The sequence below is a fragment of the Erpetoichthys calabaricus genome, chromosome 9 (assembly GCF_900747795.2).
Source record: "Erpetoichthys calabaricus chromosome 9, fErpCal1.3, whole genome shotgun sequence".
Taxonomy (NCBI): Eukaryota; Metazoa; Chordata; class Cladistia; order Polypteriformes; family Polypteridae; genus Erpetoichthys; species Erpetoichthys calabaricus.
Genome location: NC_041402.2, coordinates 29,061,932 through 29,077,265, shown reverse-complemented (window position 1 = coordinate 29,077,265; position 15,334 = coordinate 29,061,932). Strand labels below are relative to the sequence as shown.

Here is a 15,334-nt window from a genome sequence, read left to right as displayed (position 1 = left end):
CTTGTTCCTACTGACCTTCATTCCTCTCCTCTCTAGAGCATATCTCTACCTCTACAGGGTCTCCTTAACCTGCTCCCTACTATTGCTACAGATCACAATGTCATCAGCAAACATCATAGTCCACGGGGACTCCTGTCTAATCTCATCTGTCAACCTGTCCATCACCATTGCAAATAAGAAAGGCTCAGAGCCAATCTCTGATGTAATCCCACCTTCAACTTGAATCCATCTGTCACTCTTACCGCAGACCTCACCACGGTCACACTTCCCTCCTACATATCCTGTACAACTCTTACGTACTTCTCTGCCACTCCCAACTTCCTCATATAATGCCACAGCTTTCTCGAGGCACCCTGTCATATGCTTTCTCCAGGTCCACAAAGACGCAATGCAGCTCCTTCTGGCCTTCTCTATACTTCACCATCAACATCCTCAGAGCAAACATTACATCTGTGGTGCTCTTTCTTGGCATGAAACCATCCTGCTGCTCACTAATCATTACTTCACTTCTTAACTTAGCTGCCACTACTCTTTCCCATAACTTCATGCTGTGGCTCATCAGTTTTATTCCCCTGTAGTTACTGCAGTCCTGCACATCCCCCTTATTCTTAAATATCGGCACCTTCCATTAAAAAATCTGGTTAAAAACTCCACTGCCATCTCTCCTAAACACCTCCATGCTTCCATAGGTATGTCATCTGGACCAGCGGCCTTTCCATTTTTCATCCTCTTCATAGTTGTCCTTACTTCCTCCTTGCTAATCCGTTGCACTTCCTGATTCACCATCTCCACATCATCCAGCCTCTTCTCTCTCTCGTTCTTTTCATTCATCAGCCTCTCAAAGTACTCTTTCCATCTGCTTAACACACTCTCCTCGCTTGTGAGTACATTTCCATCTTTATCCTTTATCACCCTAACCTGCTGCATATCTTTCCCAGCTTGGTCACTCTGTCTAGCCAATCAGTACAGGTCCTTTTCTCCCTCCTTAGTGTCCAACCTCTCATACAACTCATCATACGCCTTTTCTTTAGCCTTCGCCACCTCTCTCTTCACCTTGCGCTTTATCTCCTTGTACTCTTGTCTAATTTCTGCATCTCTCTTACTATCCCACTTCTTCTTTGCCATCCTCTTCCTCTGTATACCGTAATCCCTCCTCGATCGCAGGGGTTGCGTTCCAGAACCCCCCGTGAAAGGTGAAAATCCGCGAAGTAGAAACCATATGTTTATATGGTTATATTGTCATGCTTGTGTCACAGATTTGCACAGAAACACAGGAAGTTGTAGAGTGACAGGAACTTTATTCAAACACTGCAAACAAACATTTGTCTCTTTTTCAAAAGTTTAAACTGTGCTCCATGACAAGACAGAGATGACAGTTCCATATCACAATTAAAAGAATGCAAACATATCTTCCACTTCAAAGGAGTGCACGTCAGGAGCAGAGAATGTCAGAGAGGGAGAGTAAAGCAAACAAATCAATAGGGCTGTTTGGCTTTTAAGTATGCGAAGCACCGCGGCATAAAGCAGTTGCAATGAAGGCAGCAGCTCACACCCCCTCCGTCAGGAGCAGAGAATGTCAGAGAGAGAGAGAGACAGATAAAAACAAACAATCAAAAATCAATACGTTCCCTTCGAGCTTTTAAGTATACGAAGCAGCTGCACAGAAGGGAGCAACGTGAAGGTAATCTTTCAGCATTTTTAGAAGAGCATCTGTATCATCTAGGTGTGCGAACAGCCCCCCTGCTTACACCCCCGCCGTCAGGAGCAGAGAATGTCAGAGCAGAGAGAGAGAGAGAAAAGTAAGTTGGGTAGCTTCTCAGCCATCTGCCAATAGCGTCCCTTGTATGAAATCAACTGGGCAAACCAACTGAGGAAGCATGTACCAGAAATTAAAAGACCCATTGTCCGCAGAAATCCGCGAACCAGCAAAAAATCTGCAATATATATTTAAATATGCTTACATATAAAATCCGCGATAGAGTGAAGCCCTGAAAGGCGAAGCGCGATATAGCGAGGGATTACTGTACTCTCCTGTACTTCCCCATTCCACCACCAGGTTTCTTTTACCTCCTTCCTCTGTCCAGATGTCACCAAGCACTGTTTGCTGTCACCCTTACTACATCTGCTGTAGTTTCCCAGCTGTCTGGTAACTCTTCACTGCCACCCAGTGCCTGTCTCACCTCCTCCCTAAACTCAACTTTGCAATCTTACTTTTTTAACTTCCACCATTTGATCCTTGGCTCTGCCCTCACTCTCTTCCTCTTCTTGATCTCCAACGTCATCCTGCAGACCACCATCCTATGCTGCTTAACTACACTTTCCCCTGCTACCAATTTGCTCTCTTCTGCATAGGATGTAATCTACCTGTGTGCATCTTCCTCCACTCTTGTACGTAACCCTATGTGCCTCCCTCTTGTTAAAATACGTATTCACCATAGCCATGTCCATCCTTTTGGTAAAATCCAGTATCCTCCGACCTTCTTCATTCCTCTCCTTGACACCATACCTACCCATCACCTCCTCGTCTCCACTGTTCCCTTCACCAACATGCCCATTGAAATCCGCTCCAATCACCACTTTCTGTCCCTTGGGTACACTGTTCATTACTTCATCCAACTCACTCCAAAAATCATCTTTCTCACCCATTGCACACCCAACTTGCGGTGCATATGCACTAACAACATTCATCATCACACCTCCAATTTCCAGCTTCATAATCATTACTCTACCTGACACTCTTTTCACCTCCAAAACACTCTTGAAATACTGTTCCTTCAGAATAACTCCTACCCCATTTCTCCTCCCATCCACACCATGATAGAACAATTTGAATCCACCTCCAATCCATCTAGCCTTACTCCCCTTCCATTTAGTTTCTTGCACACACAATATATCAACCTTCCTTCTCTCCATCATATCTGCTAACTCTCTCCCCTTACCAGTCATACTCAGTTTGCTGTCACAAAGGAACTTGTAGATTTAAAGGCCATTCACGGGACAACTAGTGGACTGGACATTTTCAGGCAAGTGGAGTGGTGCATCAACGAAAACGTACTGCAGTGGAATAAACTTGTTAGCCTAACAATGCATGGAGGACCTACGATGTGCGGGGATGTTCTTGGTTTGGTTGGGCACAAGGTGGAGCAAACGGGGAAATTTGACAGCCTTCCACTACATCATTCATTAGGAAGCCCCCTGTGGAATGGTGTTGGGCATGGGACATGTCATGACAGTTGTAACCAAAATAGTAAATCTTTTACTCGTTCACGAAGGCTTGAATCACTGGCAATTCAGAGCACTTAGAGGAGGAAAACACAGTGCACAAGGATGTGCCATACCACACAAAGGTGTGTTGGTTAAGTCTTGTGAAAGTGTTTTGTGAAGATTATATGACACCTGTGTTGAAATTGCTTGTTTTATGGAGAGCAAACAGAAGCTTATCCCCGACCTAGAGGATGAAAAGTGGCTGAGCGACTTGGTGTTTATGTATGATGTAACAGAGCACCTCAATGTCCTGAATATAAAACTCCAGGGTTGAAAGCAGCTGATCAGTGAAATATGAGACTTAGTAAAGGCATTTCAAATGAAACTGAATCTAAGGGAGGGCCAAATGCACCAAGGCAACTTGTCAGTTAGTCAGCATCACAGTCACCATTCCATTGGTGACAGAAGTTTATACTGACAGATTGACCACACTCAAAACAGCATTCAGCAGGAAATTTACTGATTTCAAATCACAGAAATTTAACCTTGATGTGATCAAAAATCTGTTTGCAGTTGATGTTGACGTTGTACCCGAGTCCTTGCAGTTAGAACTCATTGAATTGCAATGTAACAGTGCTTTGAAGGCCCAGTACCAGTCAGCTTGCTGCTGAATTTGTACCTCTTCTCCCAGAATCAATGCCACAGCTTCACCTTCACGCTGTAATTTCAATTCTTTATTGTCATGTGTATAAGTACAAGTACCTTGTACAATGAAATAATAATAATAATTCTTTACATTTATATAGCGCTTTTCTCATGCTTGCTTGCACATGCCCCCGCATAGACCAAAAAAAAAATGCACACAATAAATAAATGAATATAAATAAGTAAATAAATCAAACCAGAATCTTAGGAATAAATATCATCATGTCTATGTTTGGAAGCACCTACTCATGCAAACAAATGTTCTAGGTTATGAAACTGAACAAGACATCCCACAAATCCCACCTCACAGACCAGCATCTAGTCTTGGTATTGAAAGTGGCCATGGCACAGGACATTAAACCTAGAATAGACGTGATCATTTCTAAGAAAAGGTGCAAAGTATCTGGTAAGAGTAGAATGAAAAAGTAGACATTACTTAAAAATTCTCATTTGCGTAGGTCTGGCATTATATTATTATATGTAATATATATTTGTTTTCATTTAAGTTTCCACAGCCATCTAATCTGAGATGATTTTTTAATTTATTTATTTCTTTATTATTATTATTTTTTGCGTTAACTATTTTTCTGATAACCATTACCTTATTTGTTATTAAGTACAGTGATCCACGTTTTTGTTAATTGTGAAGTTATTTTCACAGAAAAATGTTCAGAGTTTGATAAAAATATCTTGCTTTTATAACCAGTGCCGGTAACAAAGACCTTATTTTTTATTTTGTTACATGTGCTTATTTTGTTGTTTATGGATTGTTTAATTGTGCAGTCATCTTTTTGTAATAAAGTACTGTACAGCATTCTATAAATACTATTTTCTTTTTAATCATTTTCTCTAAATGAACAAACTTGAAAAATTATATAACTTGAACTATATTTTTATTGAACACAGTTACTTGTCAAGTTATATGTCTACATTTAAAATAAGAATTGTATTAAATGTCTGGCCCCTGCTTTTTTCCACAACTCTCAGCACAGCCCGCATTAAGAATTTGACACCCCTGCCTTAAAGTATTGAGTTAAAGAGTTCCACAGATGAGGTGCAGCAGCTGCAAAAATTCCTGTCCCCCTTAGTTTTGCACTTAGTGTGAGGGACCATAAGGAACAACTGACCAGTAAATCTAACCACTCTATATGGATGGTGTAAAACACACAATTCAGATAAATAAGCAGGAGCATACCCATGTAATGATTTAAAAACTACCAACAAAGCTTTCAAGTCAGTTCTGAAACTAACAGGTAGCCAGTGTAAAGAAGCTAACATTGGATAAACAGAAACAAACTTCCTTACTCCAACCAAAAAATGAGCAACAGCATTCTGAACCAACTGAAACCTGTGTATCAGGTATTTGCTGATCCCAGAATGCAGCAAATTGCAGTAATCAAGCCGAGAAAAGCTAAAAGCATGAGTAGCTTTCTCAAGACTCCTAGGAGATTAAAAAAAAAGTTTGACCTTAGCTAAAAGACAAAGCTGAAAAAAAGCAGCTCTTGACTACAGAGTTAATCTGTTTCTCAAAAGAGAGGTTACTGTCAAAACAATACCAAGAATACAGACTTGAGGTTTGCAGAAGCCAGTGAAAGAGCCGAGAAGTTCAAGACCAATCTGAACTTTGGCTGAAGGAATAGCTATATGCACTTCCATTTTATTTTCATTGAGATCAAGAAAATTGTCAGCCATCCAGGATCTTCGCTCAAAAAGACAATTGCATTGCCGATTAATTGCAGAGTTACACACAGGACTATAAATGTGTATATCATCAGCATAACAGTAAAAAGAAATATTACATTTCCTGAAAATAGCTCCTATAGGATGAACATATATAGAAAATAAAATAGGACCCAAAATGGATCTTTGAGGAACACCACATTTAACAGGAGTAGTAGACGAAAACGAGGAATTAAGACTCTACCAGCAAGATATGAACTTGAGAGCAACCCCTTTAAGCTCAACCAGCTGTGCAAGCCACAATAGCAAGAGTCATGATCAGTAGTGTCAAAAGCTGCAGAAAGATCTGGGAGGACAAGGACTGCAGCCCTACCTGAGTCAGTAATAAGAGAAATATCATTAATTCAGGAGAGTTGTCTCAACACCATAATAACGCCAAAAGCCACATTGGTAGATCTCAAATAAATTATTGGTGTTAAGATGATCAACCAATTGATTATAAATAATTATTTCTAATATTTTAGCCAGAAATGGCAATTGGAACATCAGGCAAAAATTAGCTAACATTCCAGGGTCTAAATCTGCCTTTTTTAGACAAGGTTGCACCACTGCATGTTAATGAGGGCACAACCCCCTCAATAATAGAAACATTGATTATAACTAACAAAAATGGATCCAGAACATCAAAAGCTAAGGCGTGTTGGAATAACCTCAAGAGGACTGAAAATAAGTTTTAAGTGTGTCAATAGTACTTTTTAGCTGTGAAAGTAAAACATCGAAAGTTTCAAGACAATACCATGATTTGCAAAAGGAGGTACATAATCAGTAGGAGAAATGCCAGAGCAGATAGTATCAATTTTGCTGACAAAAGAATGAAAGAAACTGCTCACATGAAAGAACAGTACTACTTAATCCTGTCTCTGAATGGGGATAAATAGCCACATTAATTACATTAAATAAGATCCCAGGTTTATTAAAATGAAAGGATACCAAATCAGGAAAGTAATCTTGTTTATGTTTCTTAACTGCATCCTGGAATTTGAACAGAGCAGTCCTAAAAATCTGTTTAGATACTGTCAACCTGTCTGTCTTCCAACGTAGTTCAGCCATCCTTTAGGAGCGGCGCAGCTGCTGTGTAGTGCATTAAGCCAAGGAGCTGGTCTTCCCTTTTTGCACATTTTACATGATGAACTTAAAGCTAAAGTAGAATCGTCAACACTGTCACACTGGCCTTGTATATCAAGACTCAAGAATGTAATTTTAAAATCAGATATAATAGAAAAATTTAAAAAGCCAGAATAGCATGAGGCACAGCTTTGTAGTAGCAACATCAACAGTAATATTCAAATCCATCATTGGAGAAAAGTGGTCAGTAAAAGGAACATCACATATATCAATATTAACTGAAGTACCATGTATAAGAATGAGATCAAGGGTATGACCGAAAGAATGAGTTGGAGCATTAATATATTGGATAAAATCAAATTAGTCCAGAAATGATTAAAAGTATTTAATCAAAGGTTTAGATTGACAGCAAACATGTATGTTAAAATTGACAACAAGAAGTACTTTATCATAGGAGAGCGTAATATGAGCCAGGAGATAAGAGAATTCATAAATGAACATATTATTAATTACTCCCGACTCCGACAAAAGAACCCTAACCCCCAACCACAATGAAACCGCTGAGGAGAGTTCAAATATTAATAACCTGGTGGTACTAAGTCAGTATAACATGAAGAGCCACCATTAACAATCCTGGTCTCTGTGATGGAAAAGAAGTTCAGTTTCTTTGAGGTAATAGTCTTACAGGATAAGAGTTTTATTAGACACCGACATCATTTTAAGGAGAACAGCCGTGATAGACATATAAAAGCTTGCTGCAGGACGGACTTGGGTGAGTGTGCTAAGATTAGCAGTGTGTACTCCCCTAGAACACACAGGGAAAGAGTAATTCTGCCTTGACATGGAAAACTTAAATCCAGTATCCACTGCCTAAGGGCTAGGGTCAGTGTCCTGTGCAGGAGAAGATGGGTCAAAGACAACTCTCAGGCATTGAGGATCCAAGCCCAGCAATGGAAAATTGAGCTGGCATTGTTTAACAGCAATGCCGACTTGCCTTCCACGTCGAGTCTCCAAGGGGCTGTCAGCTCACTCACATAGGTGAACACCGGCATCCAGATAAACAAACCGGAGATTAATAAAACAAGGGTGGAGGTTTAAATAAAGACCCATCAGAAGACGAAAATTGAGAAGATAGCAGATAGATGTTAGGAAATTTATCACAGGACAGTAGCTGTTGGGATAAATTAACACATAAAGATGAAATAAAAACAAATGAATGAGACGAGCATACGGCCAGCCACACCAATAAACCAGTTCATAGTGGTTTCCATTGATTTAGGATGTAGATGAAGTTCTTGATTCCTGAATGTCATTGTTTGACCAGCTGACCTATGATGGGCCATAGCAGAAAAATAAACCTCTGGAGAGCCATGGTCGGAAGACAGAAACGAGCAAATCAAATAGTGAGCCAGCTAGTCACCTACCCTCCACTGGACACAATCAATACAGTTAGCCTAGTCGATAATAAGGTTTCCTTTTTTTTTTTGAGCTGGCACCACATTCAGGGATTGTTCCTGCCTTGCGCTGTTTGCTTGTTGGGACTGGTGTGACCCTGCATGGATAGATGGATGGAATAATTAAACATGTATTATGAAGATTTTTCAGTGTTCCTTAAAAGTTCTGAAGAATCGGCATTCTAATCTTACAACTGGTTTTACATTTATTACAGAGCTTATATTGTGGCAATTGGTTACATGGAGAAAGAAAAATGAAAGGAGAGGAATTGGGTGTTAGTACTTTTGACAGACACAGTATTACTGCAGGAAATTATTTCATCAAGGGTCGTATGCGTCCTATCAAGCATCTTGCGGGAAGCAGGAACCATCCCTGGACAGGGCACAAGCTCATCGCTACCGCTGCACCACCATGCCCCCATGTTTAATACATGCTTTGATGCATTTCATTATGAAAATATCAAGACAAGACAGTGGGCTACGACTTGCATTTTCACGTCGACTTTGACATCTGACTAAATCCTTTTTTTTTTTTTTTATTTCGATCACTGTGTGACTTTCTGAACTTGAACTTTTGAGTGTCATTCCATCAAGTTGCTTTTGTTGCTCATACCACTGTCTAAGCCACCAAAAAGTACGTTTTTCCTTGCCTTCACTTCACATTTGGTGAAATTCTTCTTTTTTTTTATACGTGTTTTTGCCATTGTCTTTTAACAAAATACTCAACTGAAAGGGCTGTTTATATTAATTTACATATTCAAATATATGAAATTCTGGGAGGAGTCGGGTGGGGTGGCAGGCACGTGCATGTGCATTACATTTCACACTGACTGGGGATTTATGAAGCGGAAGTGCATGGAAGTTGACTTACGCACAGTTTTGTGCATCTTGATTTTTTTTGTGCGTACACACATTTCCACTTCTGTCCATATGCCATGTTTTAGTGTGACTTCTGCACACGGCATTATACATGAGGCCCCAGGTGACTGCAGAATAGAGCACTCTAAGCCGGTATGGATACAGGATGGGAGATAAAAAAAAGCAATAGATTAATGCTGGTTACTTATTAACACATCAAGGAGCTAAACTTATAATCAGAACACTATATTATGATATAATTACTGGAAAGCCAGATTTTAAAAAATGGTTTTAGAATGCTTTTGAAATGTTCCACTATTAGCCTGACATATTTCTATTGATAAATTATTAAAAATTTTAGGTGCATAATTACAGAAAGCTACCTCACCAGTTTTTTTATGCTTAGACATAAGAATAACAAGCAAACCAGAATTTGTAGATCTAAGATTGTGATTTGGTACACAAGGAAACAAGCATTCTGAGATGTAGATAGGGGCAAAAAGCCTTATATGCAAATAGAAGAATTTTAAAATTGATTCTAAAGGACACTGGCAGCAAATGTAAAGATATTACTATTGAGGATTTGCTTATTTTTTTTCCTTTTGGTTAAAATTCTTGGTGCTGCATTCTGGACAAGCTGTGGCCAATTTACATCCTTTTTAGTTAGTCATGATAGGATAGCATTGCAGTAATCTAGTTGGCTAAATACAAATGCATGTTAATTTTTTGGCATTTTTAAAAGTTATAAGATATCACGCCCTTTCAATGTTGATTAGATGGAAATAAACAGTCTTGGTAATATTATAAAATAATGAGGGACCTGTTCACACCTGGCTATGATCCAAATACTTTTGAGCCCCTGAAAATTGGTGGGCATGTATAAAAAATGTCATTTCTAAATGGCTCATATAATATTTCTGTTAAACCTTTTGAATTAATGCTAAAAGCCTTCACTTCAATTATGTAATTATTTCTTCTTTTCAAATCCATTGTGGTAGCGTATAGAACCAAAATTATGAAAATTGCGTTACTGTCCATATACAGTGCTTATGGATCTAACTGTAGGTATCTGAAACTTGTATTGAAGAAATAAAATTGGTGAAATGAGAAGATGGTAGCATGCAAAGAAGCAACACCTGCCTTGGGCAAAGCATAGGTATTTCAGAAATTATACCATAGATTTTTTGCGTTCTGTGTACCAAATAAATTTTGTTTTGTGTTCTATGTGCTTTCACCAATATTTTAAAGTTCAGTGAAGGTATTTTTTTTAATTTTTTTTTTAGGTAGTTCTAGTTGTCTAAATCATACATGCTTACAGCAATGTGTAACTTGAATTCCAAATGATGTAAATCTTTATATGTATTCTTAGTTTTCTGTTGGGCAGATATTGTAGTTCATGAGCTATTTTTCTGTAAAGAACCAATGTGTAAAAATTACTTACAAAGCATATGTATTTCCTTCAGAACACCAAAAGGTAAAATAATTGAAGTTGCACTCCTTGTTTATGCTCTGTTGCTGGTTTCTCTTTTAGTATGTTTTCTTAGATTACATCATGTTATGTTCCCTAGCATGGCTTGTGGTGGCTTGCAACTTTTCTGTGTGTGGAAAGTGAAAGCCATCTGAAACCATGCTGTCCAAAGGCTGTGAAGTAAATTCCTTGTCTATGACAGTGAACATTCTGTTTGTTTTGTGTCTTTAGACCTCAAAAGATGATCTCCTTTCAACGGACTTTGAAGGGGCTTTAAAATTCTTTCGTGTTCCAGTCCCTAAAAGGTACAGATCAGAAGAAAATGCCAAAAAGTTGATGGAGCTGGCATGCAGCATGAAGGTAAAAAATGTTCTGGGTACCTAACAGGTGTATGCTATTTACCTTTTAATAGTTTAATGTATAGTGATGTGAAATGTGCAGTACTAGTTTTGTCAAAAGAATGATTTTTGTCCTGTTTAAAATGAAAAAGTAAAATAAATGCACATCATGGTACATAAGAAATGGATGTGTTATTCTGGACATACTATGAAACAAGTTTCTGTATTGTATTTTTTTTAACTTGGTAATAATAATGTTTAATAAATGTAATATTCCCATGTGTTTCATGAAGTTGAATGTCTTTTTAATTATAGAAGATAACAATATGGACACATTTTTAATATATATTTTTAAAAGAGCATTGCTGAAAATATGTATATCTTCCTAAAACTTGCATTACTTCTTTGTAAACAGTATCATTTGTATTGGATGGAGAAATAAGCAAGTTTTGATATCACTTAGTGTTGACTATTATTCTGGAACCATTTTTGTATATGTAATACTTGCATTACTTCTTTGTAAACAGCATCATTTGTATTGGAAGGAGAAATAAGCAAGTTTTGATATCACTTAGTGTTGACTATTATTCTGGAACCATTTTTGTATATGTAATATAAATAAGATGAAAACTAAATGATACAGCCAAGACTAGAAACCAAGAGGCTTGCAGTCGAACATGCTGCAATCTGCTATTCTGTAACAACACTAGGTCAGAACTGAAATAGGGCTTTCTGACTTTTTATATTTGAAATATTTTTTTATTATTTCTTTGATGATTACATTTACTTTTCTGTGTGGATGGATTTTCTGTGCCTCAGGATCATGAGTAAAATTGTTCTTCCTGAGGTTGTCTGCAAAAAGCCAAGAATTTCTTGTCTTTCAGTAATTGAGTCAATTGGAGACGTCTAGTTGGTTTGTAGTCATGTATGTATGTTTTATTGTATTTGTAGGCACTGTAATTGTGATAACAAAAATTTTGGTGCCTAACAAACTTGGATTTTTTTTTTAGATAAGCCAGAAAAAGCTGAAGAAATATGAAAAGGACTACTATACTATTAGAGAGCAACAGGCCCAACAAGAGGCTCCAATTGAAAGATATGAGGTACTGTTCAATTTGGACTTTTGTCATCAAAAAGACATTTGTAAAGGTGGCATAACTGTAAATATAAGCGTTTTGATGCCCATTTTAAATTTTCATGAACTGTTTATGGTTAAGAATGGTAGTTTTTATACAATAAACTGTTTACTAAGAACAAGGCTATTAGAGCACTGGAACAATAGTGTTAACTCTCTAATTATTAACATAACACTGTCTATATGATTTTTAACATGTTGCCTTTGAGCAGTTTTTGTTGCATATAGCTTGTACAGTGCCAGTAAGGAATACAAGTAAGAAATTGGCTTATGACTAATATCAACACACTTGGTAAATGTATAGTAGATGTGAATATGCTGATTGAATGGCTGATTACTGAAGGCTGGGTGCTTACCAGGAAATAGTATTGATTTGCTCATGATCACTTTGGTAGACACCAAAAATTTTAAATATATTGAAGTACAGCTGTCTAATAGCTGGTTATGTGTTTTGAAGTAAATTGTTTAAATCTCTACCAGTGGAGCAAATATTGACTCTGCCTACTAACGGTTGATGGTTAACATTAGATTATAATGAAATATTAAAGTGGTTAGCTTGTTACGGACACAAGAAGTCATTTTACTTTTAAGTCTTTTTAAGGGTAAAAGTGAAACACAGGCCCTAGCAAATTAATTAAATCCATCAGGATTTCTGCTAGCAACAAAAAACATTACTGTGTGATACTTATATATTTAATGATTATACTGTCATGCTGTTTTATACAGAGGGAAAACAGACGCTTACAGGAAGCGAACATGAGACTTGAACAGGAGAATGATGACCTTGCACATGAGCTGGTTACCAGCAAGATAGCACTGAGAAAAGACTTGGACAACGTAAGTCTTGAGCAGCTGTTATAGCAGTTTATAGCTCATTTTAACAGTTCACAAACTTTAGAATAAAATTAAAAATAAAAGGAAATTGGTGTAAATGCAGTTTAGGATAAATTGAGATAATAATGTAAATTAAACTGGTTCCTGCTTGTTTTTTCTTGTATTTTTGTTAAATGCATACCTCATAAGTATTTTATAATTAGCATGGGTGGACCTGGAGAAAGCCTATGACAGGGTGCCTCGAGAGGAGCTGTGGTATTGTATGAGGAAGTCGGGAGTGGCAGAGAAGAGTTGTACAGGATATGTACGAGGGAAGTGTGACAGTGGTGAGGTCTGTGGTGGGAGTGACGGATGCATTCAAGGTGGACGTGGGATTACATCAGGGATTGGCTCTGAGCCCTTTCTTATTTGCAATGGTGATGGATAGGTTGAAAGACGAGATTAGACAGGAGTTCCTGTGGACTATGTTTGCTGATGACATTGTGATCTTTAGCGATAGTAGGGAGCGGGTTGAGGAGACCCTGGAGAGGTGGAGATATGCTCTAGAGAGGAGAGGAATGAAGGTCAGTAGGAACAAGACAGAATGCATGTGTGTAAATGAGAGGGAGGTCAGTGGAATGGTGAGGATGCAGGGAGTAGAGTTGGCGAAGGTGGATGAATTTAAATACTTGGGATCAACAGTACAGAGTAACGGTGAGTATGGAAGAGAGGTGAAAAAGAGACTGCAGGCAGGTTGGAATGGGTGGAGAAGAGTGTCAGGAGTAATTTGTGACAGACGGGTATCAGCAAGAGTGAAAGGGAAGGTCTACAGGACGGTAGTGAGACCAGCTATGTTATATGGGTTGGAAACAGTGGCACTGACCAGAAAACAGGAGACAGAGCTGGAGGTAGCAGAGTTAAAGATGCTAAGATTTGCACTGGGTGTGACGAGGATGGATAGGATTGGAAATGAGTACATTAGAGGGTCAGCTCAAGTTGGACGGTTGGGAGACAAAGTCAGAGAGGCGAGATTGCGTTGGTTTGGTCATGTGCAGAGGAGAGATGCTGAGTATATTGGGAAAAGGATGTTAAAGGTAGAGCTGCCAGGTAAGAGGAAAAGAGGAAGGCCTAAGAGAAGGTTTATGGATGTGGCGAGAGAGGATATGCAGGTGATGGGTGTTAAAGAACAAGATGCAGAGGACAGAAAGATATGGAAGAGGATGATCCGCTGTGGCGACCCCTAACAGGAGCAGCCAAAAGAAGAAGAAAGAAGATTTTAGAATTAGCATGTAAAAGGATATGGGTGGATGGTTAGTACTGATGCCTGTCAGCAGGAGACTGTGTTTGAATCCTTCTTCATAATTGACTATATGGAGTTTGTCCATTCTTTCCAAATCTTCATGGGGTTTTCTCTGGGCACTTCAGTTTTAATGCTGCATCCCTGTGACATCCAGGTTAATTGAAGTATTAGCAGCTGTTAATAGTCCAGTATGATTGATTATTGTAGTGGTTGTGAGAGGAATGCCTTACAGTAAACTTGGTGCCCTGTGCAAGGCGAGTTTTCATCATGTGCCTTTTATTTGTGGGATAGGCCTTGGTCTGCACCATAAGCCCACAGCTGTGTGTGTTTTTTTAATGTAGCTCTTAAGAGCTTTTGCTCAAAATAATTTATATTAAACCTTGTGGCCTAAGGGGTAAAGTGACGTCATCAGACATGCCCTGATATATCATCAACTTTACAAACACAAATTCCCAAATGTTCTGTATTTTTGATGTTTTCGTATTCTACACAAACACAGATACATTAATAAATAAAATGTAATCTGGTCAGAGTAGAATTTATTAAAATACTCCTAAATAAAGGCAAACAATAATCAGTGGTTCTGAACATTCAAAGATAAACTGAGAAAACACCAATTATACATTTGAATGAAACATTTTTGTTCCAGAAATCTGTTCCTCAAAGTCTTTGGTTATTAAATATATAAAAATGTTTTAGCTGTTTGTCTCTGGTAATAAGTCATTAGTACTGATTTTGTGAGCCAAATTTGAATTGCCTCCATAAATATTCATGGTGTGCTAGAATCTTAACAATCACCCTTCCCACTAATGCCCCCAAACAAAGGGCTGTCAAGGATGCAATGAGAGAAGACCTGGAGACACTCGGTTCACACAATGATCAATGTATAGTGCTCCATTGCACATTTTTTTAGCCAACATAAGGAAAGTAAATTGATCATTCATGTATGCGCTTAAAATTTGTCTCTGCCACTCTTCAGAGCAGTTTCAGTCCACAGTCAGCCAACAGGCTTTTCACTTCCATTGTGGGACATTTATTTTCCCCCTACTTTGGCACTGGCAACGTGCTGTGGCTTAGGGTGTTTTTCAGTCCTACATCACTTATTGCGGCAATTGCCACAGGGAAATGACTGGTACCTGTGTTGTAATGGGATCCCTTTTCTTCCAACACCAGAAAGCTGGCACACTTGTGCAACAATAAAATCTTTGTGGCTTAAATGCTCCTTGCCTGTATTCTGGTCATTTTACAGCACAA

At 38.4% G+C, this 15,334-nt stretch overlaps 1 protein-coding gene across 3 annotated transcripts in view; it reads left to right on the top strand.

Moving 5' to 3' along the window:
* LOC114657408 (rab GTPase-activating protein 1) overlaps positions 1-15,334 on the top strand; it is a 211,885-nt gene that overhangs the window by 172,402 nt on the left and 24,149 nt on the right. For all 3 annotated transcript variants that reach the window (XM_051931762.1, XM_028809212.2, XM_028809211.2), the window contains 3 exons: positions 10,726-10,854; positions 11,843-11,935; positions 12,694-12,804. In XM_051931762.1, the coding sequence (XP_051787722.1) occupies positions 10,726-10,854; positions 11,843-11,935; positions 12,694-12,804 (333 nt within the window). The remainder of the gene's footprint in view (positions 1-10,725; positions 10,855-11,842; positions 11,936-12,693; positions 12,805-15,334) is intronic.